Genomic DNA, 24,374 nt, shown 5'->3' on the forward strand with positions numbered 1-24,374 from the left:
TTATCCGGGGGAGCCATACCTTTCAGTGTGCACTTGGGCTCCTGTAGTGATTACTGCAGACCCCCCTTCTAGGCTGTGATTTAACTGCTTTGTCCCAGCAAACACCATCAGGAAGCAAGCAGGCCTTCCTGGGTTTATCCGCTTGGCCCTCTTTTAATAGCAGCCTTCCAAGGGCTGCCTGGACCCCCATCCTTATTTTGTCATCATCTTCAAGGGAGTCCAAGTACACAGCAGTGAAAACCAATAGACAAAACAGTGTGTGATTTTGTGCTAAATTGCATGTATAAAGGCGAGAGTAAAATCGTGGCGTGTAGAACTGCTCAGAAACAGCTTCATGGGGGAAGAATTTTTGCCGGAGGCTAAGTAGGATTTAAAGAAAGACAGGAGAGAGCATAGCTAAGCCTTTGTTTTTGTGACTTGTAAATTCTCACTCATGGCTTTCATACTGAAGCTCCTGGAGATGACTGATGTGAAAGAGAAACTAAGACAAAGTTAAGAGGAACCGGGAGCTCAAGCACATTGTAGTAAGACTGTCTCAATTAGAGCAGCCAGTTGGATGGGTAGAGACTTCATCAGCGGGGGGGAGATTGGTGAGTTATATTTCATCAATAGAACCAAAGCACACTGCATATGCCATCGGGCAGAAGTTTTATTATGCAGTAGTGAACCACGAACACCCCTTCCCCCAATTAACAATGCACGTACAGAGGCCACCGTGCGCTTAAATCTTCAAACAGCCTGGGTAGAGCTGGGAGCCAGTACGTCCACTGAAGTTTGACTTGGTCGGTCAAATGTGTTAATATTTCCGACATGTTTTAACCTTTGGCATCTAAATGTGAGCTTCCCCAGATGTCTGTGATGTGTATCATAGTCTGGTCTTTGCGCTTTCGCGGATATGATGCATCTGTTGTCTGACGCATCTGCCGTGTGCTCATGGACAAGGCCAGAGAACGAACCTGGGTTGGGAGTGTTTATGCTTTCACAATTTGCTCTCTCAGTTTGCTTCGGCATTGGTCTCCTCTTGCAGAAGGCCTATTGGGACCAAGCTAGAAATACAACAGGGAAGCGTTCTGAAAGTTTCCTGAGAATGTGTCCTTTGGCAATTAAATTTTCTATAGATTTTAACCCTCTAACAACTACCAGTGCAGTTTTTGTCAAGTCTCGCAACCTGACGATAGCCAATTATCCACACTTCCCCCTGGGCCTCTGGGTCTTCATCTGAAAAGTGAAGAGATTAGGAAAGACGATTTTGAAGTCCTCCACCTCTAAGATTTAGAATTGGATACTTCCTGAATAGTAAAAATCAGATTTTTTGACACTAGAGCAATGGGTTTGTCCACCTTTATGTATTCTCCCAAACTGATCTGCCTCAAGCCACTGAAACCTTTCCCTGATAGAGACATGGCAGGCTGGTAAAGCCTATAGACTTTCCTCAAGTAACTAGTCCCAGCCAGTTGGCCCGTGCTCACATCCTATTCATTTATCTTTTCATTCAACAAACACTTGTTGAAGGCCTGTTATGTGCTACGTTCTAATCTTCAGAACTTGATCCCTGGCTTTTTATCCATCTTCCCTTATGCTCGCTTTGTTTGACAGACCAGACAGACAACAGCATAGGAAATGCATATTTAATCATTCTCTTGAATGGCCAGAACCCAAAAATCAAGTTTTCTATAACAAAATGTATTACAGTCACGGTGGGTCCAAAGTGCCGGGAGGCCAGTGGTCAACACATGAAGAGTATGGGCAGGGGGGTTGTGAACAGAACATTCTTTTCGATCAGAGCTTCATTCCTCAGGGTCTCACTTCAAAGGTTCATCGCCCCTGCTTTCAGAAGTCTCTGTGTGTTTCAAGGAAAGTACATGTTTTTGTTGCCTTAATTTGAAGTGTGACCAGGCAAGGTCCTGAACTCCAAATTTGGAGCACGATAACTTGAGATGGAGTGCAGGCCGATCTCACAGAGCCTGATTTGTACACTAGGACAGAGGGAAAGGACCCAGCTGAAGATAACCCCATCGGGAATGCCTGATTGCCTGACACTGAGCTCTGGCTGTCTGTGCTGACACCTCTGTGCTGAGACCGAGGACAGGGCCTGTTTGTGGGAAGCAAACAGCTTTGTTGGCTCCCCTCTTTTCTAGATCCTTGTCTACTCTGCATCAGGGCTTCTTGTGACAGCACGACTGACGTTTTGGGCCAGATAATTCTTTGTTGTGGGTGGTCGTCCTGTACATTGTAGGATGTTGAGTAACCTCCCTGAGTTCTATCCGTGACAGTAGCACCCTCCCCTCTCACCTGAGTTGTAACACCTCCAGTTGTCTCCAGACATATCCAGGTGTCCCCTGTGTGTGGGGATGGGTGTGAAAAATCACCATCGTTGAGTAGCTGAGCATGCTCTAGATGCTGTTGAGAGTTGAGGTCATCGCCGTCCATGCAGGATACAAAGCAGAAGCCTGACACCTCGTGATGATACGGTGCCCTATACAGTGATGGTGAGAGGTCCTTTCCCGGACCGTTCAGGATGAACATCATCTGGGAAATGTAATGGCATTTGTTTGTTTTAAAAACAAGAGGCTCAGGTAATTTAGAAAATCCGTGTCATAATTTTTGTGTTACATTTATGACCTTCTCCACACTTCTTTAGCATTTGTCAGGTGGAAGGAGATTCCAAGGCGCTCTTGGGTCATCCTAATGAAAAGTGATTTGACCCATCACTAAAATTCAGCCATCTCTGAATTGTGAAGGGACACCCAATTGGCAGCTTCATATTATATCCACTGCAGTTTAATTCATAGAGTAGAAGATGTGGATCTATTGCAGTCAGAACGTTCTGGGATTTTAGGGCAACATTACAGCAATATAAAGATTCAGAGACGAGGGAGATACAGTATCCCTTCCTCTCACTCCCTGGATGGGCAGGGGTAAGGGGAGGTCCCTGAGGTATGGCTACACCTGTCTCCACATGCATTTTACTCAGTCTTAACACATTTCCAGTTCAGGTGAATTATGTTCCCAGCTTTAAATATACATCTTTGAAGATAGATTTATCTTGTTCATCTTGGAGTCTTCCGTGGGTTGCTTTTGGCTTTTTTTTGCTTCTTGATCTTATTTGTTCACTCCAAATTTCATTTCCCCCCAGAAATATAAAACTAGGTCATATCTTGTGGTGAAATACTTCTGCAGATTCCTGGGCTTCTGAAAATAACAGAAATAGGCTATCATTACAACCATTCAGCAAACATTTATTGAGAACTGATGGTCTCTGCCCCTGTATATGGGTATCTCTTGTTCAGAAATGGGCTGGTTATTCTGTATTTTCATGGTGTTCCACCAAGACCACATGGTACCATGGGTTGCTGGGGGAAAGGAGATGGCTTGAGTCTCTTCTTAAGGGAGGGGATCATCCTTAGAGCAAACAGGAACTGAGAGATGAACTATGAGGCTCCTGGGTAGAAGCAGAAAGATGACTTCTGCTTGAGTTTCCAACCAAGGAAAGCATGTGACCTAAAGTGTTGTGACCCGTTGGTTGGCAGCTGTCTCAGAGCTTCCTGGGTGTAATCCGACACTGCCTCCCCCGCCCCCCCGCCCTCAACATGTAGGTCAGGGAGAGATCCAAGGAGGCCGGTTACTCCAGGTTGGTAGGTGGCAGTGTCAGTGAGCAGAGGGCACTTACATATGAGGCTTGTCATGGGCGACAACAAGATGAGTGGATCCCTGCAAATCTTTATACATAAAGGGGCCTTTAGGAGGTTCAAATACCGTGCAAGGTGTTCTCAACACCACATCATCATCTCAAGGCCATGTTCTTGGAGCAGCCTCTGGGAGTGGGAAAGGCAAGTGGGAACCTCATTCCAAGGACAGAGGAGGTGAGGAGCCTCTGATCACCCGGGTCTAGCTCATAGGTCAACTGACAGTCACGTCTTTTCATTGACCTTCCCCAGCCGTCACTTATAATGTGTGTCATAAGTAATGATCTATTTGGTTATTAAACAAAATATTTCAAGGTTATCCCTCTATAGTTCTAGGGAGAAAGAGCTAATCAGTTAACAGTATATAACCTATACATACTGCATGTGAACATTATCCCCTGCATGTATGTCACGGCTTTTAAAAAAGCCTGCAAATTACTGCTTGAAGGGAATACAAGGTAAAGATGAATAAGCTATACTTTATAGGTCAGATTATCTAGTTGCAGGATATTAAAAATGTGTTTACAGTGTTGTGGGGCATGAGGGAAAGAAGAAAGCGTTCCTTCTACTAGTGAGATCCTCAAGAGAGAGTTTCCTCAGGGAAATCTCCCTCCTCTGGCAGCGGTGGAGGCGGGAACTGGCTGGTTTCCTTACAGAGAATCCTTTCTGTGCACTGCGCGGTTGTGTTTGGAGCAGGAGAAAGAATGAAAAGCAGATCAACAGAGCTTCGCCTGCCCTACTTAACAATCTAGGCAAGGAGTGGATGTGCCTTAGAGAGTGGAAGGTATCATACATTATTCATGCTTGCCAAGGGGATGCGGAATAAAGGGACCATCAGGAAAGTGGGCCATAAGCTGGGAAGCACTCGATTGAAATGGGTGAAGGAAGCATGGATTTGGGTCGCCATAGAGCAGAGGGCACCTCCAGGAAGGAACAGTGAAGAGAGGGAGCAGAGCCAGAGAGAGGAGTGGGCAGCTGAGAGGAGGAGGAAGTTCAGGGCAAGACGCCATTAGAGAGCTGTGACCGCATGGCTGAGGACTTCAACTTTGACGTAACAGTGCCCAGAGAGTCACTTGAGGTCCCAGAGCAAAGGAGGGCTGTGATGAAAATAGCATTTGAATAATTGTATTTTGCTATCTTGTTTCCTATCACCGGAAACAGGGAAAGGAAGGAGCAAGTATAAGGTTTTAGAACTAGGCTGGTGTGTGAAGCAATGAAGGCTGGATTAGGGTCAATCTGAGGGACAACATGGGACAGTGCTACAGGGCTTGGTAGCAAATGGACACGAAGGCCATGGGGGACAAAAATAGCTCTGAGGTTGTGAGCCTGGGCCCATGGTGGTGATGCCACCGAATGTGGTCGTGCCGACTGGAGCTTCATGAGCTCAGCCGTGTACAAATTCCACACGCAGAAGGTGATTCAGAGAGAAACGTCCTGCCAGTGATTGGAGCCGGAGGACTGAGGTGACAGGGAGAAGCCTCAACAGGGGAGGCTGGTTGCTGAGTCACTTGTCAAATTTCTGGTCAAGAGGAGATTTGCTGGGGGGGTAGGAGGAGGTCACTTGTGGGAGCAATGATGTTCATGTCATGATGCTTCGGAAAATAACGGTGAAATCCAGGGGAGCTCTCGGGGCCAAACATCTCTTTCTCTTTCTCTTTTTGCCTTGTGGATGGGTGACTCAATAAATGAAAAGATGTTTGAATTTACACAAATATTTGAATGGCATCGTTGTTTTCTGCCCTAAGTGTATCGATGAGAGCTACACTCTTTGTTCACAAACATTTACCTTTCACAATACCGGTGGGAATAGTGCCCACTGGCCTGGCACCGTCCAGTGTTTCTCTCTGAGGCTGACGCCGGAGGTTGCTTGCCTCGTGTGAGGAACACCAGCACTCACGGAACCGACCCCCACCCCATTCCTGATTCATCTCACCTGTCGTACCAGTGACTGTGCATGTTTCCGTGTGGCCAAGGCACCTTATTTGAGCATCAGGTAAGGGGAGAGAGGCAGGAGTCCCCAGATGATGGCAAAGAAAGAAGAGACACACAGGGAGGCCTTTGAGTTCAGCAGCTGCAGGTGACTCCGCCTTTTAATCTCCGAGTCTACAAAGGGACAGAAACAAGTTCAGGGTCACAGAGGAAAAGCTGGAGGTCTTCTTCGCATGGCTGGGTAGCAAAGAAAAGTACCTGAAAGACTCAACAAGTTGTTTCTAGTACACCTTATACCCCAGTTGGGGGGCAGTTCTGTACCCTATTCTCTACCCCTCGAAACTGGCTTAAAATCTGAGCTTTCTCCTTCTTCAAAGGAAGTTCCATTCTGTGGTCCAGTCCAGCGGACACTCAGCCAAATGAAAAACAATGCCAATACAGAGATTGTTACTGCTCAGCAAACAATGAATAGGGTGAGCAGTCATGGCCAGTGTTTGCTTTCAGACGTATTTGTTCCTGTAGGCAGGCACCTTTGCAGGCTCTGTGTCCTTTGCTTCCTCACAGCACTACAAAGCGTTGAGAAAGTATCGTCCTCATCTTGAAGCAGAGAAAGGTAGAAGTGAAGAAATGAAATTACTCTTCTTTTACTCTCTTTCCTTCCTAGACACCCCAGTCTCATCTAGTTCATTCCAGCAGTGACACTTGCTAGCTGTGTGACTTTAGGCAAGTTACTCAATCTCTACATGCCTCAGTTTCTTCACCTATAAAACCAGGCTAAAAATAACAAACTACTCCCTAGACAACTTCTGAGGATTAGTGAGTTAATACGTGTAAAGCACTTTGAACAGGACCTGGCGCGTACTAAGCACTCAGGAGGTATCACCTGGCACAACAATAACAGTGACCCCACTCAAGCCCAGTAAGTTTTACTTCCACTAGGCTGATGATCGCTTCCAGACCCACCTCCATAGTGTGAACCCCCGTCCCGAGTTCCACATCTGGATTTACGGCTGCTACCGAATATGTCAGTTAAAAATTTAATCATTCAGTAAATATTTTTTGAGCACCCACCATTGGGGTTCAAAGGAGTCCAGTAAAAAAACAAAACAAACAAAAGCCCCACTCTCTTCCCCAGCTGAGTTCTGAATCAATTAAAGGATGGTAGAAAAAGAGTGGGGCTGCTGGAAGACCAGAATAGCACCTTTATTATTGGCAAGGGCGACAATAAAAGATGAAGCTTCGTCTTCAGGCAGATGGGCTGCAGCCCAGGCTGTCCCAGGGACGGGCAGCACCAGACAGGGACAGGCTTCCCGTCACAAGGGCAGATTGCGCTTGGGAAAAACTGGTGGCTTAGAGGAGCGGAATAGAATGTAGACTTCCTGGGGGTTAGCTAGAGAGGAAAGGAAAGAATGGAGCCAAACTCCTTGTGTCTAGCTTCTCCTATTAAGGTCACCCATCACATAAATTAATTCCTCCTCCTCGGGGAAGAAGGGGAGGAAGGGAGAGAAGAGAGAGGCTAGAAGGGTTACACTGATGGGGATCCCTGGTCATGGAAGGAAAAATGTAGAGTAGAGTTGAAGGTTTGGGGGAGAATGCTGTCACATGCTGGATAATGTGCTAAGCAGTGGACATGTGTACCTGTGTGCACAATGGGCCTTGTCAGCTCCACATCTCTAGAACCCTCGTCTTCATGTGTCTTCTCCTTTGTTTTAGGTTTTTTGTTTTTTGTTTTGTTTTGTTTTGTTTTTTTTTTTTGTCGACAGCATTACTAACGTCCTAAGCAAGCTGGGTAGAAATATCAGATGCATTTTGACTTGCTCTTGCTGTCGTCCGTCCTCTTTGTGTCACCAAGATCGTTTTTTTCATTAACCTTTGATTCTTCCTCTTTCCTTTCCACTCTCACTGCCTCAGGTGAAGCCCTCATCGTTTCTTCCCTGGACCGCTGCCATAGGTTCCTGACTTCATACTTTCCTACTCTATCAAAACCATTCTTCTTGTCCTTCAAAGCCTAGCTTGAACTCTGCCTCGTCTACTGAGCCACAGTCATAATTAGCGCTTTCCCCTAGACGCCATGTCTACACTGTGACTGACCTCTCTTATGACATTTGTGTTATTCATCTCAGTAGTTCATAGGGCTTGAAAAACTGCTTTGTACACGTTTGGCACACAATAGATACTTGCTGAATGAATGGCCTAAATTAGCAGTATAGTCAGAGAACACAGGATATAAACTTCATGGTCTCATCCGATTGTTTAAAAACATGTATGGAGTCATTACTTTGTACATGGCAAGAAGGAATTGTGTTAATTTTCTGAATTTTGAGCTATGTCATGCTGCCATATGGTAGTCAGTCCTAGTACTGATACATGGGACACTTGTCCTAATGCATTCAATAAACACGTGTGGAAAAAGAATCTGCTCACAGAATAAAACGTGTGCTCAATTTCTGTGGTTTGTTCAGTTATTGTCCTTTCTATTAGAAGGCATTAGTTACACAGTTTGGAGATATTTATTGAGATCTGAACTGAGATACTGGTGTTAACACCCGTTGTTCTAAATGCCCAATGCTTCATTCCCCCCTTTCCTTCTAGGAAGGCCTTCCATCAGGTACTATCCCATTGGTCTGTGTGTGGGCAGCTGACCCAAGTTGAGCCTTTCTGAGAATGTAGGATAGGACTGAGGGATTAAGGCTCACTCTGGTTACTCTACTGAGTGAGAGAGACTTTTAAACTAGGAACTCTTGGCACTCACATTCTGCCCTAGAGACTAAAACAAGAGAAACCAAATTAGAGAGTAAAGAGAGACTAGAGAATTGACAATCCCAATAGAGTTTAAATTCTTGGTTCCAGCCCTTCCTGAAGCCAAACCGCACTTTGTGTCCTTGGTTCTACAAGATATCCTAATGTTCTTTTATTAAATTTCCCTTTTACCTTAGGCCTGTTTGAGCTGGTTTTCTGTTGCAGTCAACTAAGAGCATCTATTTAGTACAGTCACCAATTTGTTCCTCAGGATGGCGGAAGAGCTCTCTTTTTCTCATATGTATGATTTTTTTTTTTTTGGTTAGATACTTTTTTTTATTGTGGTAAACATATCACAGATGTACCATCTTTACCATTTTTAAATGTACAGTTCAGTAGTTTTAAATATATTCACATTATTGTGAAACAGACTTCCAAAACTTTTTCATCTTGCAAATCTGAAACTCTATACCTGTTAAACAACTCCCTTTGCCTTTCTCTTCCCCCAAGCTGCTGGTAACCACCATTCTACTTTCTATTTCTATGAATTTGACTACTCCATTAGATATCTCACATGAGTAGGATCATAGAGGATTTGTCTCTCTATGACTGGCTTATTTCATGTAGCATGATATTCTGAAAATTTACCCACTTTGCAGCATGTGAGAGAATTTCCTTCCTTTTTAAGGCTGAGTAATATTCCATTGCATGCATGCACCACATTTCGTTTATTCATATATCTCTTATGGACATTTTGGGTTGTTTCCATCTGTTGTCTATTGTGAATCATGCTGCTATGAACATGGGTGAACAAATATCTCTTTGAGAACCTGCTTTCAATTCTTTTGGATATATACACAGAAGGTATTGTTAGATCACATGCTAGTTCTATTTTTAATTCTTTGAGGAATCTCCGCTCTGTTTTCTAGAGCGGCTGCACCATTTTATAATCTCATCAACATGTACAACGGTTCCAAGTTCTTCACATCCTCACCAAAACTTGTTCTTTCCTGGGATTTTTTTTTTTTTGATACTAGCTCTTCTAATGGTTGTGGGGCGATTTGTGATTTTGATTTGCATTTCTCTGGATGATTTGTGATATTGAGCATCTTTTCATGCGTTTGTTGGCCATTTGTTTGTATCTTATTTGGAGAAATGTCCGTTCAAGGTCTTTGTCCATTTTTTTAATTGGGTTATTTGATTTTTGTTGTTGTTGTTGAGTTGTAGAAGTTCCTCATGGATTCTGGATACTAACCCTTTATCAGATATATGATTTGCAAATACTTTCTCCCATGCCACAGGTTGCTTTTTCATATTTACAATTTTAAATTAAAAAGTAAACTGACAGAAATATGATTTATTCAGTTAAATTCAGCAAACATTCTTGATCAAACTGGCTAGGGGGTTGTCAATTTTGTTAATTCTTTCAAAGAACCAGCTTCTGGTTTCATCGATCTGTTCTACTGTTTTTTTCGATAGCATTGATTTCTGCTCTAATCTTTTTTTTATATTAAATATAATTTATTGTCAAATTGGTTTCCATATAAGACCCAATGCTCATCCCAACATGTGCCCTCCTCAATGCCCATCACCCACTTTCTCCTCTCCCCCACCCCCCATCAACCCTCAGTTTGTTCTCAGTATTTAAGAGTCTCTTATGGTTTGCCTCCCTCCCTCCCTGTAACTTCCCGCCCTTCCCCCTCCCCCATGGTCTTCTGTTAAGTTTCTCAGGATCCACATATGAGTGAAAAAGTGGTATCTGACTTTCTCTCCCAGACTTATTTCACTTAGCATAACACTCTCCAGTTCTATCCACGTTGCTGCAAATGGCCAGATTTTATTCTTTCTCATTGCCAAGTAGTATTCCATTGTATATATAAACCACATCTTCTTTATCCATTCATTAGTTGATGGACATTTAGGCTCTTTCCATAATTTGGCTATTGTTGAAAGTGCTGCTGTAAACATTGAGGTACATGTGCCCGTATGCATCAGCACTCCTGTATCCCTTGGGTAAATTCCTAGCAGTGCTATTGTTGGGTCATGGGGTAGATCTATTTTTAATTTTTTGAGGAACCTCCATACTGTTTTCCAGAGTGGCTGCACCAGTTTGCATTCCCACCAACAGTGCAAGAGGGTTCCCATTTATCCACATCCTCGCCAGCATCTATAGTCTCCTGATTTGTTCATTTTAGCCACTCTGACCGGCATGAGGTGGTATCTCAGTGTGGTTTTGATTTGTATTTCCCTCATGAGGAGTGACATTGAGCATCTTTTTATGTGTCTGTTGGCCATTTGGATGTCTTCTTTAGAAAAGTGTCTATTCATGTCTTCTTCCCATTTCTCCACTGGATTATTTGTTTTTCAGGTGTGGAGTTTGGTGAGTTCTTTATAGATTTTGGATACTAGCCCTTTATCTGATATGTCATTTACAAATGTCTTTTCCCATTCTGTTGATTGCCTTTTAGTTTTGTTGATTGTTTCCTTTGCAGTGATTTCTGCTCTAATCTTTAGTATTTCCTGTCTTCTGGTGGTTTTGGGTTTTATTTGCTGTTCTTTTTCCAGCTCTTTAAGGTTTAAGGTTAGATTGTGTATCTGAGACCTTTCTTTCTTCTTTAGGAAGGCCTGGATTGCTATATACTTTCCTCTTATGACCACCTTTGCTGAATCCTAGAGGTTTTGGGCTGTGGTGTTATCATTTTCATTGGCTTCCATGTACTTTTTAATTTCCTTTTTAACTTCTTGGTTAGCCCATTCATTCTTTAGTAGGAGGTTCTTTAGTCTCCAAGTATTTGTAACCTTTCCAAATTTTTTCTTGTGGTTGATTTCAAGTTTCATAGCATTGTGGTCTGAAAATATGCACGGTATGATCTTGATCTTTTTGTACTTGTTGAGGGCTGATTTGTGTCCCAGTATGTGGTCTATTCTGGAGAATGTTCCATGTGCACTGGAGAAGAATGTATATTCCACTGCTTTAGGATGAAATGTTCTGAATATATCTGTTAAGTCCATCTGGTCCAGTGTGTCATTCAAAGCCATTTTTCCTTATTGATTTTCTGATTAGATGATCTGTCCATTGTTGTAAGTGGGGTGTTGAAGTCCCCTACTATTATGGTATTATCAATGAGTTTCTTTATGCTTGTGATTAATTGATTTATATATTTGGGTGCTCACACATTTGGAGTATAAATGTTTACAATTGTTAGGTCTTCTTGGTGGATAATCCCCTTAATTATGATATAATGCCCTTTTTCATCTCTTGATACGGTCTTTATTTTAAAGTCTAGATGGTCTGATATAAGTATGGCTACTCTGGCTTTCTTTTGTCGACCATTAGCAGGATAGATGGTTCTCCATCCCTTACTTTCAATCTGAAGGTGTCTTTAGGTCTAAAGTGGGTCTCTTGTAAACAGCATATAGGTGGATCTTGTTTTCTTATCCATTCTGTTACCCTGCATCTTTTGATTGGAGTATTTAGTCCATTGGTGTTTAGAGTGAGTACTGAAAGATATGAATTTATTACCATTATGTTACTTGTAGAGTTGGAGTTTCTGGTGGTGTTCTCTGGTCCTTTCTAGTCTTTGTTGCTTTTGATTGCTAAATATATATATATATATATATATATATATATATATATATATATATATATATATATTTAGATATAGTCTTTTCTCCCCTCAGAGAGTCCCCCTTAAAATTTCTTGCAGGGCTGGTTTAGTGGTCACAGACTCCTTTAATTTTTGTTTGTCTGGGAAACTTTTTATCTCTCCTTCTATTTTGAATGACAGCCTTGCTGGATAAAGAATTCTTGGCTGTATATTTTTCTGATTCAGCACTTTGAATATATCCTGCTATTCCTTTCTGGCCTGCCAAGTTTCTGTGGATAGGTCTGCTGCAAACCTGATCTGTCTTCCCTCGTAGGTTAAGGACTTTTTCCCCTTGCTGCTTTCATGATTCTTTCCTTACCTGAATATTTTGTGAATTTGACTATGATATGCCTTGCTGATGGTCGGTTTTTGTTGAATCTAATGGGAGTCCTCTGTGCTTTCTGGATTTTGATGTCTGTGTCTTCTCCCAGGTTAGGAAAGTTTTCTGCTATGATTTGCTCAAATAACCCTTCTACCCCTTTTTCTCTCTCTTCATCTTCTGGGACCCCTATGATTCTGATATTGTTCCTTTTTAATGTGTCACTGATTTCTCTAATTCTTAAATCGTGCTCTTTTGTCTTAGTCTTCTTTTTTTCTGCTTCATTATTCTCTAGAAGTTTGTCCTCTAGATGGCTGATTCTCTGCTCTGCCTCATCAGTCCTTGCTGCCGTGGCATCCATTCAAGATTGCAGTTCAGTTGTAGCACTTTTTATTTCATTATGACTAGCTTTTACTTCTTTATTTCCACAGAAAGGGATTCTAATCTATTTTCAACTCCAGCTAGTATTCTTATTATCGTGATTCTAAATTCTGGTTCAGACATCTTGCTTGTGTCTGTGTTAGTTAAGTCCCTGGCTGTTGTTTCTTCCTGCTCTTTCTTTTGGAGTGAGTTCCTTTGTTTAATCATTTTGAAGGGAGAAAAGGAATTAATTAGGTAAAAAAATTAAAAACAATTAAAATTAAAATAATTAAAATTAAAAAATTAAAAACAACAAACACACACACACAAAATCAAATAAATGGTGCTAGATCCTAGGTGTGTTTTGGTCTGGGTGTTGAAAGGGGCTTAATAGATTAGAGGAAAAAGGGGAAAGAAAAAAAAAAAGAAATCGTTTGAAAATTTGAAAAAATGAATACACTGAGATAGAATAAAATGATAAGATGGAAGTAAAATAGAATTTGAAAAAATTTACACAAGACTAAAAATATAGTAGAAAAAAATTAAAGAAAAATATTTTTAATAAAAATTGAAAGTAAAAATAAATTTTTTCTCTTTCTGTATTCAAGAAAAAGAAGAAATGAAAAAGAGAAAGAGAAAGAAAAATAAATGAAAAAAAATTGAATAGATGGGCCAGTGAACAGACTGAAATACAATTGAAATTACACCGTTTTCCCCTAGAAGTCAAACTATGAAGTACTTTATAGTCCGCAAACTAAGTAGGTGGAGAGATTTGTCATGTTCCCGAAGAGCGAGGTTGGCCCATTTGGATGGGGCTCAGTGTAATGGCTCCGTTCTCCACTAGATGGTGCTGCTTAGCTTACCAGGGTGGATTGTTGTGGCGTTTGTAGGTGTGTATGCGCATGCGCGGGAAGGGCGAAAATGGTGTCACCCAGCTACCCCGTCTCTAGTCACACACCCATCCTTTGTCTCTGGTTTGTGGCGGCTCCCTGCTTTTATACCCTGCGTGACCAAGCCATCAGGGTGCCAGGCGGCACTTCCCTCCTGAGTTTTATCTCAAATGAGACTGTGTTTCCCGACCCCTCACTTTCGAGGGACCGCGGCTCTGACCCGCTCCCCCCCTCTGCAGGAGGGTCTCACCGAGCACTGGCCAGGTACCGCCACCCCCAGGAACGTTGGTGGGACTGTGCTGCTGATGCCCAGAGACTGCGGCTTGGCCGGGTGCCAGCCGCCCCAGAGAAAGTTCCCGCGATCAGGTGGCAGCAGCGTTTCAGGGATTATGGAAAATCTCAACCCGCATCTGGCTTCACCCCCAGCGAACTTGTTCCAGCACCAGCGAATGCGGGTTTTCTCTGGGTGGCCGCACAGCCTCTACCGAATGTCCTCCCAGCAGGGGAACCGCCTCTCCCTGTGTGGCCCGAAGAGCCCCGGACCCCACTCTGCTCCTGGGGATTCACCCTTCCCACCGGAGCACCGCCAGGTATCAGCTGCGGAGTTGCAGACTCTGCGCTCCCTGTTTATAATCTTAATGGAATTCGAACCCTCTCCTCTCCTTTCTCCCTTTTCAGTTCAGTCCCTGCGGCTGTTTCCACTTTTCCGCTTTCTGTCCAGCTGTTTTTGAGGGGGAGCGCTTTTCCTGTATTCTCCATCGTCTCCCTGGATGGAAAAACAGCTCCCTGCCCTCCATGGCTTCTCTCCCCCGGTTCGCCTCTCTGCGCCATGTACCTGCTGAGTTCTGTGGTTCAGGTTGTGCAGATTGTTGTGTTAATCCTCCAATCAGTTTTCTCGGTGTGCAGGATCTGCTAAAGTCAGCAAACATTCCTGATAGGGCTCTTAAATGTGCAAGGTATTCCACTGGTTCTGGGCTGGATATGAGACAGCAATTGTCCTGACATACGCCTTCCACTCTAGGCTGGATTTTTAATTCAGCTGCCGTAGGGACGGTCTTAAAAGTCATAATCCAGTCTGTACATCTTCTAGACACTAGCTTAACCCTAGGTTTTGTGTGTGTGTGTGTGTGCATGAAAGCAGGGAAACTAGCATGTTGGGCCTCTCTGAGTCTTGGCCGTGTCAGCCTGGGAGGCCACTTAATGCCAGAGCTTTCAGATAAATCCCAGGCCAGTGTTAGTGGGATCATGAGCCAGTCCTAGATGGGCTGAATAAGACTAAGTCAGACCCTAAACAAGTCTTCTCAAAAGCAGGCTAGAACCAAATCAGTTTTGGGGGGCTAGGCATGTAGATCACCAGCTGAATATGTCAAAGATGTCAAATAATTGTCATTTTCCTCATTGCTTCACCAAAGCAGACCTACTGAGTTAGGGCCACAGATTCCTAAATACTGCTTTCCAGGGAACCACCCCCAGTCAACGAGAAGGCATACAAGATGAAGCCTCATTGCAATTTTTGACCTATATGCCATAAATATTGTCTTGTGTTAGGCTTCTTCTTATGTAATGCAGTCCCAACTATAATTGTGGCTAAGGTCTCCATGAAGAGGACTCTAAAGCTTTCCGTTCCCTGGTACATAATATATCTGTTAAAGAAATTAGATTTTAATTCAGATTTGATTCTCACCCCCAATAAACCCATACGAAAAGTGTACAAAAAGCATGGAGAAACCCACCTGTCACTTTGATATCCCCTGTGGCTTTGGCAATGTTGTTCTCAATCATACAGGAGTACGTGTTGTTGATCGTGACATTGTAGAGTACGGACACAACCTTCATGGTCACATTCTCAGAGTTCAGCTCAAAGCTGGTATTGGAGACTTCTGAGAAGTTGGCTCCCTGGTCAACTTGGGATGCCCAGACCACTGTAGGCTGGGGGAACCATCGGGGAGCCTCACACCGTAGGCTCTCTGAGCTGGCATTATAGTCCACGTTCACCTCTGGGATGCTGAAGGCTGCAGGGTTGAAAGGGGCAGATGTCAAGGTCATACCAATAAAACAATATAGCCTTTGAAGTGCAAGGTCTTAAAAACACAGTCATTTCCACCACTGAAGTGACTCAATACTTCCCCAGTGGGCTGTCTGTGCATGGCCCATTGTATAGTAGTTTCCAGTAAAGATTTACACAACCCTTTGGCCAAGACCTAAGTTTTAGGTATCATTGTTATAACAGGTAAATCTCTCCAACTAAGATGAGTTCCAGTTTATCCCTTTAAAGATAAAGGATAAAGTTGATCACAAGAAAGTGTATCCCTTAAGGAAATTGGGCATTTTCTCAGGTACCTGTGAAGCCTCTTGGATTTTTTTATGTATTTTTCTGCCTGGAGGATAAAGTTAGGGTGGGGAGGGAGAGGGAGAAGGAAAAAACAAACAGCATTCACCTGTCACCCACAGAAATTCCATATACAGGCCTTCCCATCATGGTGGTTTGGATTTTCTTGGGTGGAGCCTCTCTAGCCCTGGTGTCCAGGGGTAGAGGCAGGCATTTGTCTTCTTCTAAGATAGTTCTCCTTCTTGGGGAGGTAAATGAACTTGGAAATTAAGACTAGCTTCTTCTAATATTCAGGCAGAAAGATACTTATGGAAAAATGTTAAGTCCTGGACTTTTGACTGTAAAACGCTTATTATGCCAGGATATAATTTATTAAGTTATTTAGCACTTTCCTTCACCCGGGACTGTGCTGGAACTGAGTGAGTGGTACAAGGAAAGACCTTGCCTTGCCCTTAAAGAGTCTGCCATCTAGCAGGGGAGATGAGACTCATCCCCTCCCAGCAGGCAGGGAATGAGCTCCCGGGAGATGATGTAAGGAACTAAGGAACTGAGTGTACATGACAGTGAACCACCATTTATTGAGGGTGTTCTCTGTGCCAGGTACCAAATTCCAGACATTATTTCATTTGATCCTCACAACAGTTACAAGGATATCTATTATCACCATTTTAAAAATAAGCTTTTAAGTTTGGCATGATTTTAGATTTACAGAAACGTTGCCAGGATAGCACAGAGATCTTGTATACACCTCACCCCCCTTTCCCTAATGTTAACATCCTAAATAACCGTGGCACATCTGTCAAAATGCGCCAGAGAAACCCATCACTGGTACATAACTATTATGTAGTTTTAATAGAAGTCATCACTGGTACATAACTATTAACTTATCTCCAGACTTTGTTTGCATTTCACCAGTTTTCCCACTAATGTCCTTTTTCTTCCCCAGCATCCCATATTGCATTTGGTCCTCCCGGCCTCTTAGGTTCCTCTGGCCTGCGACAGTATCTCAGTCTTTCCATGTTTTTCCTGATCTTGACAGTTTTGAGTGGTATTGGTCAGATATTTTGTGGGATGCCCCTCTCTTGGAATCTGTCTGATGCTTTTCTCATGATTAGATTGGTGCTATGGGTTTTGGAGAGGAAGACGGTGGGAGGAAGAGTATCCTTCTCATCATGTCACATCAGAAGGCATGCTATCAACATGACTTATCACTGATGAGGTTAACTTTGATCACCCGGCTGAGGCAGGTTTCTCTGGAAGCTGGACTTCCTGAGAAAAACACACACTATGTGTGGTCATGGGGGAGGGAGGAAGTGTTAAGCTCTACCTCCAGGAGTGGGGAGATCTAAATACATTATTTGGAATTCATCTGTAAAGGTTTGTGCCGTCTCCCTCATATTTATAGAAGTATGGACTCGCATGTTTGTTTTGTACTTGGAGTTCTAATTTAATACCATGCTGTCTATATGGTTGCTCAGACTGTTCCAGCTTTGCCATTGGAAGCCCTTTCAGTTGGCTCCGGTGTCCCTTTGATATGACCCTAGGAATCCCCATTTTAAGATGAAGAAACTAAGGCCCAGTCAGGTTGCCTTGCCTAGGTCACTATACTTGTCCAGGTCTGGCTCTAGATCTGTGCCTCAAACAAATATAAACACGTGTTATGAAGTGTCCAAGGAAGGCCTGTGCAGGCCAGGAGACCTCGGGATACTTTCTGCCTATCTTGCAAGGCCTTTCTCAAATGCCAAATTCTCCATGGGGGCTTTCCTATCCGTCCCCTCTCTAGGCATTTGGATGTTATCTCTCTCTCCCTCTGAATCCCCAAATCACTGTGTATTTCTCTTAAAGCATTTGATACACTTTACCAATTATTATAGTTATTTACCCATTTTTCTTATCTCTGCCCCAGCCCTCAACTCTATATGCTCTATACAAAGAGCTCTTTAAGACGGGGGACAATCATCTAGTTTTCTTAATCATCTTTTTACTCCTCACAGTACATTTCTGAGTTCCTTGTACAGTAATTCACCAAGCTGAGTTGATAAGGAAGGGTGGATTTCACTGGGGGAGGATTAGTGAGTTTATAGGACAATACTGTTTTTCATTAGTTCCTTTTGAAGTCTTCCTAAAATGGGTTCCACTGCCATAAGCCCCTGGAGGTACTGAATTCAGACTTGGGCTAGGGCCTACTTCTTGTAGAAAAGTCTCAGGCCAGATCACAGGTTTCTCTTGCTAGTAATGACACAGGCTAGCATGAAAGAGACCACGTGTATTTTGGCAAGATATTTGAGGGAATATACCTGAAAATCTGGAAAAGACTAGAGTCCAGAACAGAAGATTTTAAGATCTAATATGATAGGGGGCTATTTTTGGAGTTGCTGTGGGCCTTGGACAGCAAGGATGGCTGCTGGCAGAATTCAGACAGTCTTCGTCTTATTGGTCACTCTTGGGCACACATATTCCATCAGCCATCCATGGTCTTTAGCCTCAAATACCTTTGGGCACCTACCTTTGGGCACTTTCTTTCCCTCTTTCCCAAAGTGACTTACCTCCAGTTTTATACTCAAGGTTAGCATTCCCCTTGCCTTTGGAGGTGATGATGTAACATTTATAGGTGCCAGCATCTGTGAGTTGCACGTTTTTCAGCCTCAGAGAGGCATTGCCACCTATCACTTGATCCGCAAACACAGCCGTCCTGCCTCTGAACATCTCGTCTTGGTCTGACAGGTCGTCTTTGCCTTCTTTGAACTCATGTACCAAGCCCATAACACCTTCCTTCAGCCACTGTATCACGATATCAGAAAGTTTGATGTCAGGTTCAAAAATGCAGCTCAGGATTCCATCCTCCCCGATGTTCCCAGCGGAGGTGAGAGTAGTGACTCTAATGGAGTGTCTCCCTGTAATTCAGGAAGCAAGGGTCAATGCTCAGGGAAGTCTTGGAATGTCTACAACCAAACCCTTCATTACTGAAGGCCAAACACTTCTGGAAAAAATTAGAAATGTAGAAGAACAGGAGAGGCATAAAAAAAGAAGACATAAGAATAGAAAGAACAGGGACACAATAGCCTTGATCTACAGCAGATCTGCTGTTTGGGAACAGGCAACCCAAACTTGAGAGGTGACAAGTAGAGAACATACAGAACTCGGAGTTTGAAATGGGAATTCAAGTCCTGGCTTTCTGATCTAATAGCTGTGTGAGCTTGAGTAAATCATGTAACCTCTCTGGGTCTCAGAAAAATGGAGGGAATGATATCTGTCTTCCCCACCTGAAAGGGTTCTTATGAGGATCAAATCAAATGGACGTGAACTTGATTTGCAAACTGCAATGACACACATCAGGTATTGTTACTCTTGGTTAACCAGAAGTGGCACAGAAGTGAGACCTCACGTTAACTAAATGTGGCTAGTGATTCTGGAGAATGCTAGATTCTAAAGTGCTGTTACTTTGATCTCCATTTGGATGATGAAGAAACCAAAGCAAAGAGGAGATAAGTGACTTGGTCAAAGTTATAGTGCTAGCTATGGTGTAATGAAGAATGGTACTTAATTTAATTGATTTTTGGCTTAAGATAGATACCACCCCACCCTCCAAACATACCACCAGTAGAAATATTAATTATGATGCCAGACGTGTCCACTGCCTCTCCCCCACTTGCCCAGTGGACAGCCTGTGCAATCTGTGAAGGACTGACCAACTGAATGACTGGGCATGCCTGTAGGGGTGATTTAATTAACCAAATCTAATTCTTCTTTTTTTAAATATAATTTATTGTCAATTTGGTTTCCATACAACACCCCGTGCTCATTCCAACAGGTGCCCTCCTCAATGCCCATCACCCACTTTCCCCTCTCCCCCACCCCCCATCAACCCTCAGTGTGTTCTCAGTACTTAAGAGTCTCTTATTAACCGAATCTTCTTGAGAGACTCCTTCCGTGGTTGGTTGTGAAGTGAAGGAGGGGGAGGGGCATTTGAGCCCAAGAGGAGAGTGGAGCCGATCCAAAGTGTGGGGGAGAGAACATGCGAGAGAAAGATGAAGAGAATCCTCCACCCCTAGAGCTGTCTTAGATCCTGAGGGGTTCCACGTCTAGTTCCTGTCCCAATCTCTGAGTACCTTTTAAACAAACGCTTTGTTTGTTATATTAAAACAGTCGGCACACACCTCTCCTTCTTAGAGCCAAAAAAGTCCTACTTGATGGGTCCTGAGCATTTCTTGGCTTCCCTGTTGGTATTTCTGCCTCTCATCTTTGCTTCCATCCAATCTAGTTTACATGCATTCATCTTACGGGTAGACCTTAAAATACAGTCTCGACACATCAGTTTTATAATCACTAATCTTCCACGGCTCCCAAAGGCTGTGGAGTAAATAAAGTTCAGACTTACTAGCATGGCCTTCAAAGCTAAATCCTGGTTGGCACATAGTAAGTGCCCCATAGATATTAGTTTTTATCGCCGCCTTTCCAGTCTCATTTCCTAACACATCCTCCCATAGTCTCTACTATTTATGTATATCAAGTGATTTATTGATTTTCTGCTTTCACTGGAAAAAATACACAAGGTATGCATGCTATTTTTCAGATTTAAGAGGTAAATGCTATGAACATAAGGATATCCTTGGCATTTCACCTCTCCTAGCCCATTAGGGATTGGAACTAATTGGCTCGTAGGCTTTATGGAAAGTATGTGAAGGTACTGGATGGAGGACAGACCCGAAGAAGCTAAGCTCAATGGGTTTATTTAGAAAGAACAGAGTTACTGATAGAAGAAAAGTTCTAGGTAAAAAAGAGGCAGGGGAAACAAAACCTGTGCACTGGCTGGCTTGGGAGGAAGTTGCGCAGACTTTTGAGTGTGGGGGAAGTGAGACCTGGGAGCAGCTGCCATGCACAGTGGCCATTCATGTGGGAGATCTGGGAGAGAAATTATGAAAGACGACCGTACGGAGTTTCAATGCATTATATGAATGCAACAGGCCCCATCCCCTGCCTTGGCATTTTCTTGAACTCTGCTTTAAAGATTTAATTTGCTTTTCAATTATTTTTACTTGACAGACTAATATCCAAGACATTCCAGGGTAGTACTGGTTATACCATTATACTATGCATCTTCACACCCCTGTTCATCTCGCACCTACGATTTATAGTTCCCCCCTCTCCTTTATCACCAGCTATCCAAATTCTACTTCTATGCAAGGCTGTTCAGATGGCAGCCCTTGCGTGAAGCCCTCTTTTGATCTGCCAAGACAAAATTAATAGATTCTCTACTCTCCCATAATACTTTCCCTTGCCTTTATTATAGCAGCTGTCTCCCTCCACCTTGTGTCTAGCCTGTCCCTGGCACACATTTGTAAGCTTTTCAAGGACGGAGACTGTCTTCATGATATTCGTAAGCCCTATAATGCTCTGATTTTATATGTCAACTTGACTGGGCCACGGGATGCCCAGGCATTTGGTCAGACATTCTGGGGCGTCTGTGAGCATGTTTCTGGATAAGATTAACATTTGATTCAGTAGAGTAAAGCAGGTCACCCCCCGCCCCTTATTTGGGGGGGCGTCATGCAATCAGTAGAAGGCCTGAGTAGAACACAAAGCCTGAGTAAGAGGGAACTCCGACTGCCTGATTGCTTTCAGCCGGGACGTCCGTCTTTTCCTGCCTTTGGGCTAGACCTGAAACACTGTCTTCTTGGATCTTGAGCCTGCCAGTTTTGGGACTGGAACTACATCATTGGCTCTCCAGGTTCTCAAGCCTTTGGACTCAGATTGGAACTCAACCGTCTGGGTCTCCAGCTTGATGAAGCAGATCTTGGGATTTTTTAGCCTCCACAATTGTGTGAGCCAATTCTTTCTAAATCTCTCCCTCCCTCTCTCTCATTACACACACACACACACACACACACACTCCAATTGGTTCTGGGTTCTGTTTCTCGGGACGACCCTGACTAATACAAATTTTGGTACTAAGAAGTGAGGTGCTTGTGTAATAGACTAGTAAGCATGTGGAAGGTGCTTTGAAACAGGGTCCTGGGTAGGGGCTGGAAGAATTTTAAGATGCATGTAGAAATATGGATGTTAAGGGTGATTCTGGTAAGGTCTCAGATGGAAATGAGGAACATGTTATTGGAAACAGGAGGAAAAGTCATTCTGTTATAAAGTGGCAAAGAACTTGGTTAAACTATGTTCTAGTGTTTCGTGGAAAGTTGAATTTATAAGTGATGGAATTTTGAATTTACAAGTAATGGAATTGGGTATATAATTAATTGATTGTATATTTTTAAAGTGATCTCTACACCAAATGTGGGGCTCGAACTCATGACCTCGAGATCAAGAGTCAGATGCTTTACTCACTGAGCCAGCCAGGTGCCCCTAACTGAGATTTCTAAGCAAAGGTTTGAAGGAGCATTTTGGTTACTCTTGACTGCTTATAGTAAAATTTAAGAAAGGAAAGAGATGAATTGAAGAAGGAATTGTTAAATTAAAAAGAACCATAACTTGAAGATTTGGAAATTTCTCAGCCTATCCATATTGCAAAAAAATGAGAAAGGTTTAATTAGCCACCTCGGCAGAAGCCAGGAATAGAAATGGGGACTATACCAGCAGCAACAGCACCAGCAGGGGACAGAAAAACTAAAGGGGATAGAAAAAATGAGACAAATGAAGGAAGGCTGTCAGATTTCTTAGATCCTGCAGGCCAAGACCATAGAGCTGTAAATATGTGCTATTCTTCCAGAAAAGGGAAAAACAATCTAAAGGTGATGCGCAGAGATCATCGGGTGTGCCTCCTTCCTTTCAAAGGATGAGGGCCATTGTCTGTGTTTCAACAGGCCAGAGGACCACTACCATTGTAGCCTTAGAGATGGGGCCACCTAAAACCTGGGGAGGACTTTCCAGCCTCCAGAACTGTGAGAAAATAAATTTCTGTTTTTTAAGCCACCCAGTCTATGATAGTTTGTTATGGCAGCCTGAACAAAGTAAGACAAGTGCCTAATGCTACATTTCTACAAAGAAAAAGAGTGTTTGTTCATTGAATGAATACATGAATGAGTGAATGGAAATAAGTAGAAATCAAGGCACTATATGAGATAATGCTACTATCCAAAATGGTTATAGGAACAAGGAATATTGGGCAGGATTACCGCATCTAAATTTTGGGGAAACGTGAGCCAGTGAAAAAGAAGGCAATGAAAATACAGAGATTCTCAATATAATCATGGAGCAAATGTAACTATGTTAGAGCAGGGATAAATTTGATTGTAGTTTATAAAGTGCCATTAAAGTTGAATCGAAAAATTACTTTTCAGGGGTGCCTGGGTGGCGCAGTCGGTTAAGCGTCCGACTTCAGCCAGGTCATGATCTCGCGGTCCGTGAGTTCGAGCCCCGCGTCGGGCTCTGGGCTGATGGCTCAGAGCCTGGAGCCTGTTTCCGATTCTGTGTCTCCCTCTCTCTCTGCCCCTCCCCCGTTCATGCTCTGTCTCTCTCTGTCCCAAAAATAAATTTAAAAAGTTGAAAAAAAAAATTAAAAAAAAAAAGAAAAATTACTTTTCAGAAAAAATACATGATTAACACAGTTTATAGAGAGAATGAAATGGTAATGACATATCTTAGTTTGGTAATTGTGCTACCGAATTAATTTTAATGTGTTGGCCTTGAGCCCAAAGGTAGAGAATTTGCTGAAATATCTCTTAGAGAACTTAATGATTGAAAGTAGGCAAGTGTGGAGTGCCCCAGGGACCCACTGCGAGGCTCTAGCCCATTTAAGGTTGCATTAAAGATGTGGCAGATGGAATGAGCATAATGTCGATTAAATGCTCCCCTCCCTTATCAAATCAAGAGGAGGAATAAAAACTAGGGAGAACTTAAAAAACCATGAGGACCTAGCCATGGCTTTGCACCCAGAAAGCAATCAATAAATGCTTGTTAGCTGAATAAATGATGATTAAAAGTGATTAAAGGAAATTTCATTTGCAAGCAATAGCATACAAATATTGCTTTTCAAAAAAAAAGAGAAGAAAATAAAAGACAGAAAAAGAAAGAAAGAGAGAAAGAAAGAAAGAAAAGAAAGAAAGAAAGAAATCTGTATTCAAACTTGCAAGCAAATATTGGCTCAAAGAGCCAATTGTTCTAGGAAACACAATCTGGCCTGGTAGTATTCTCCAGGCCTCTTAACCACCAGTGGCTCTTGTGTGATTTGGTGAGCCGGAGGGTAAGAGGACTCCAGGAGATGGGTTTGAGGTGGTTATCTATTGATAGAGATTTCTGTTAATTGAAACAGGCACAGATTTTAGGAATTTCACTGGCCTCTAAGATTTCAACTTTAAAGTTGGAAAGCCCTGCCACTTACTGAAAATGCATTCTCTAGCCCTTGAGGGCTAATTGCTCTGACAGCTCTGGTTTGCATCGGAGAAGAGTAGCTGTAAAGAGAAGCAGGCCAAAATCTGAGCGGTTCTGTTTTCACACTGGGTGAGCGCTATTCAATTGCCCTGCCCT

General features: G+C 43.0%; 1 protein-coding gene across 1 annotated transcript in view; it reads right to left on the reverse strand.

The window, feature by feature from the left end:
• Positions 1 to 544: 544 nt before the first annotated feature.
• VTCN1 (V-set domain containing T cell activation inhibitor 1) overlaps positions 545 to 24,374 on the reverse strand; it is a 62,508-nt gene continuing 38,678 nt past the window's right edge. Inside the window, exons 3-6 of the mRNA XM_015066088.3 lie at positions 18,446 to 18,793; positions 15,304 to 15,582; positions 5,620 to 5,789; positions 545 to 3,192 (exon numbers count right to left, since the gene is read on the reverse strand). Coding sequence (XP_014921574.1) covers positions 5,665 to 5,789; positions 15,304 to 15,582; positions 18,446 to 18,793 — 752 coding nt within the window. The 3' untranslated portion in view covers positions 545 to 3,192; positions 5,620 to 5,664. The remainder of the gene's footprint in view (positions 3,193 to 5,619; positions 5,790 to 15,303; positions 15,583 to 18,445; positions 18,794 to 24,374) is intronic.

This window comes from Acinonyx jubatus, chromosome C1, assembly GCF_027475565.1.
Source record: "Acinonyx jubatus isolate Ajub_Pintada_27869175 chromosome C1, VMU_Ajub_asm_v1.0, whole genome shotgun sequence".
Taxonomy (NCBI): Eukaryota; Metazoa; Chordata; class Mammalia; order Carnivora; family Felidae; genus Acinonyx; species Acinonyx jubatus.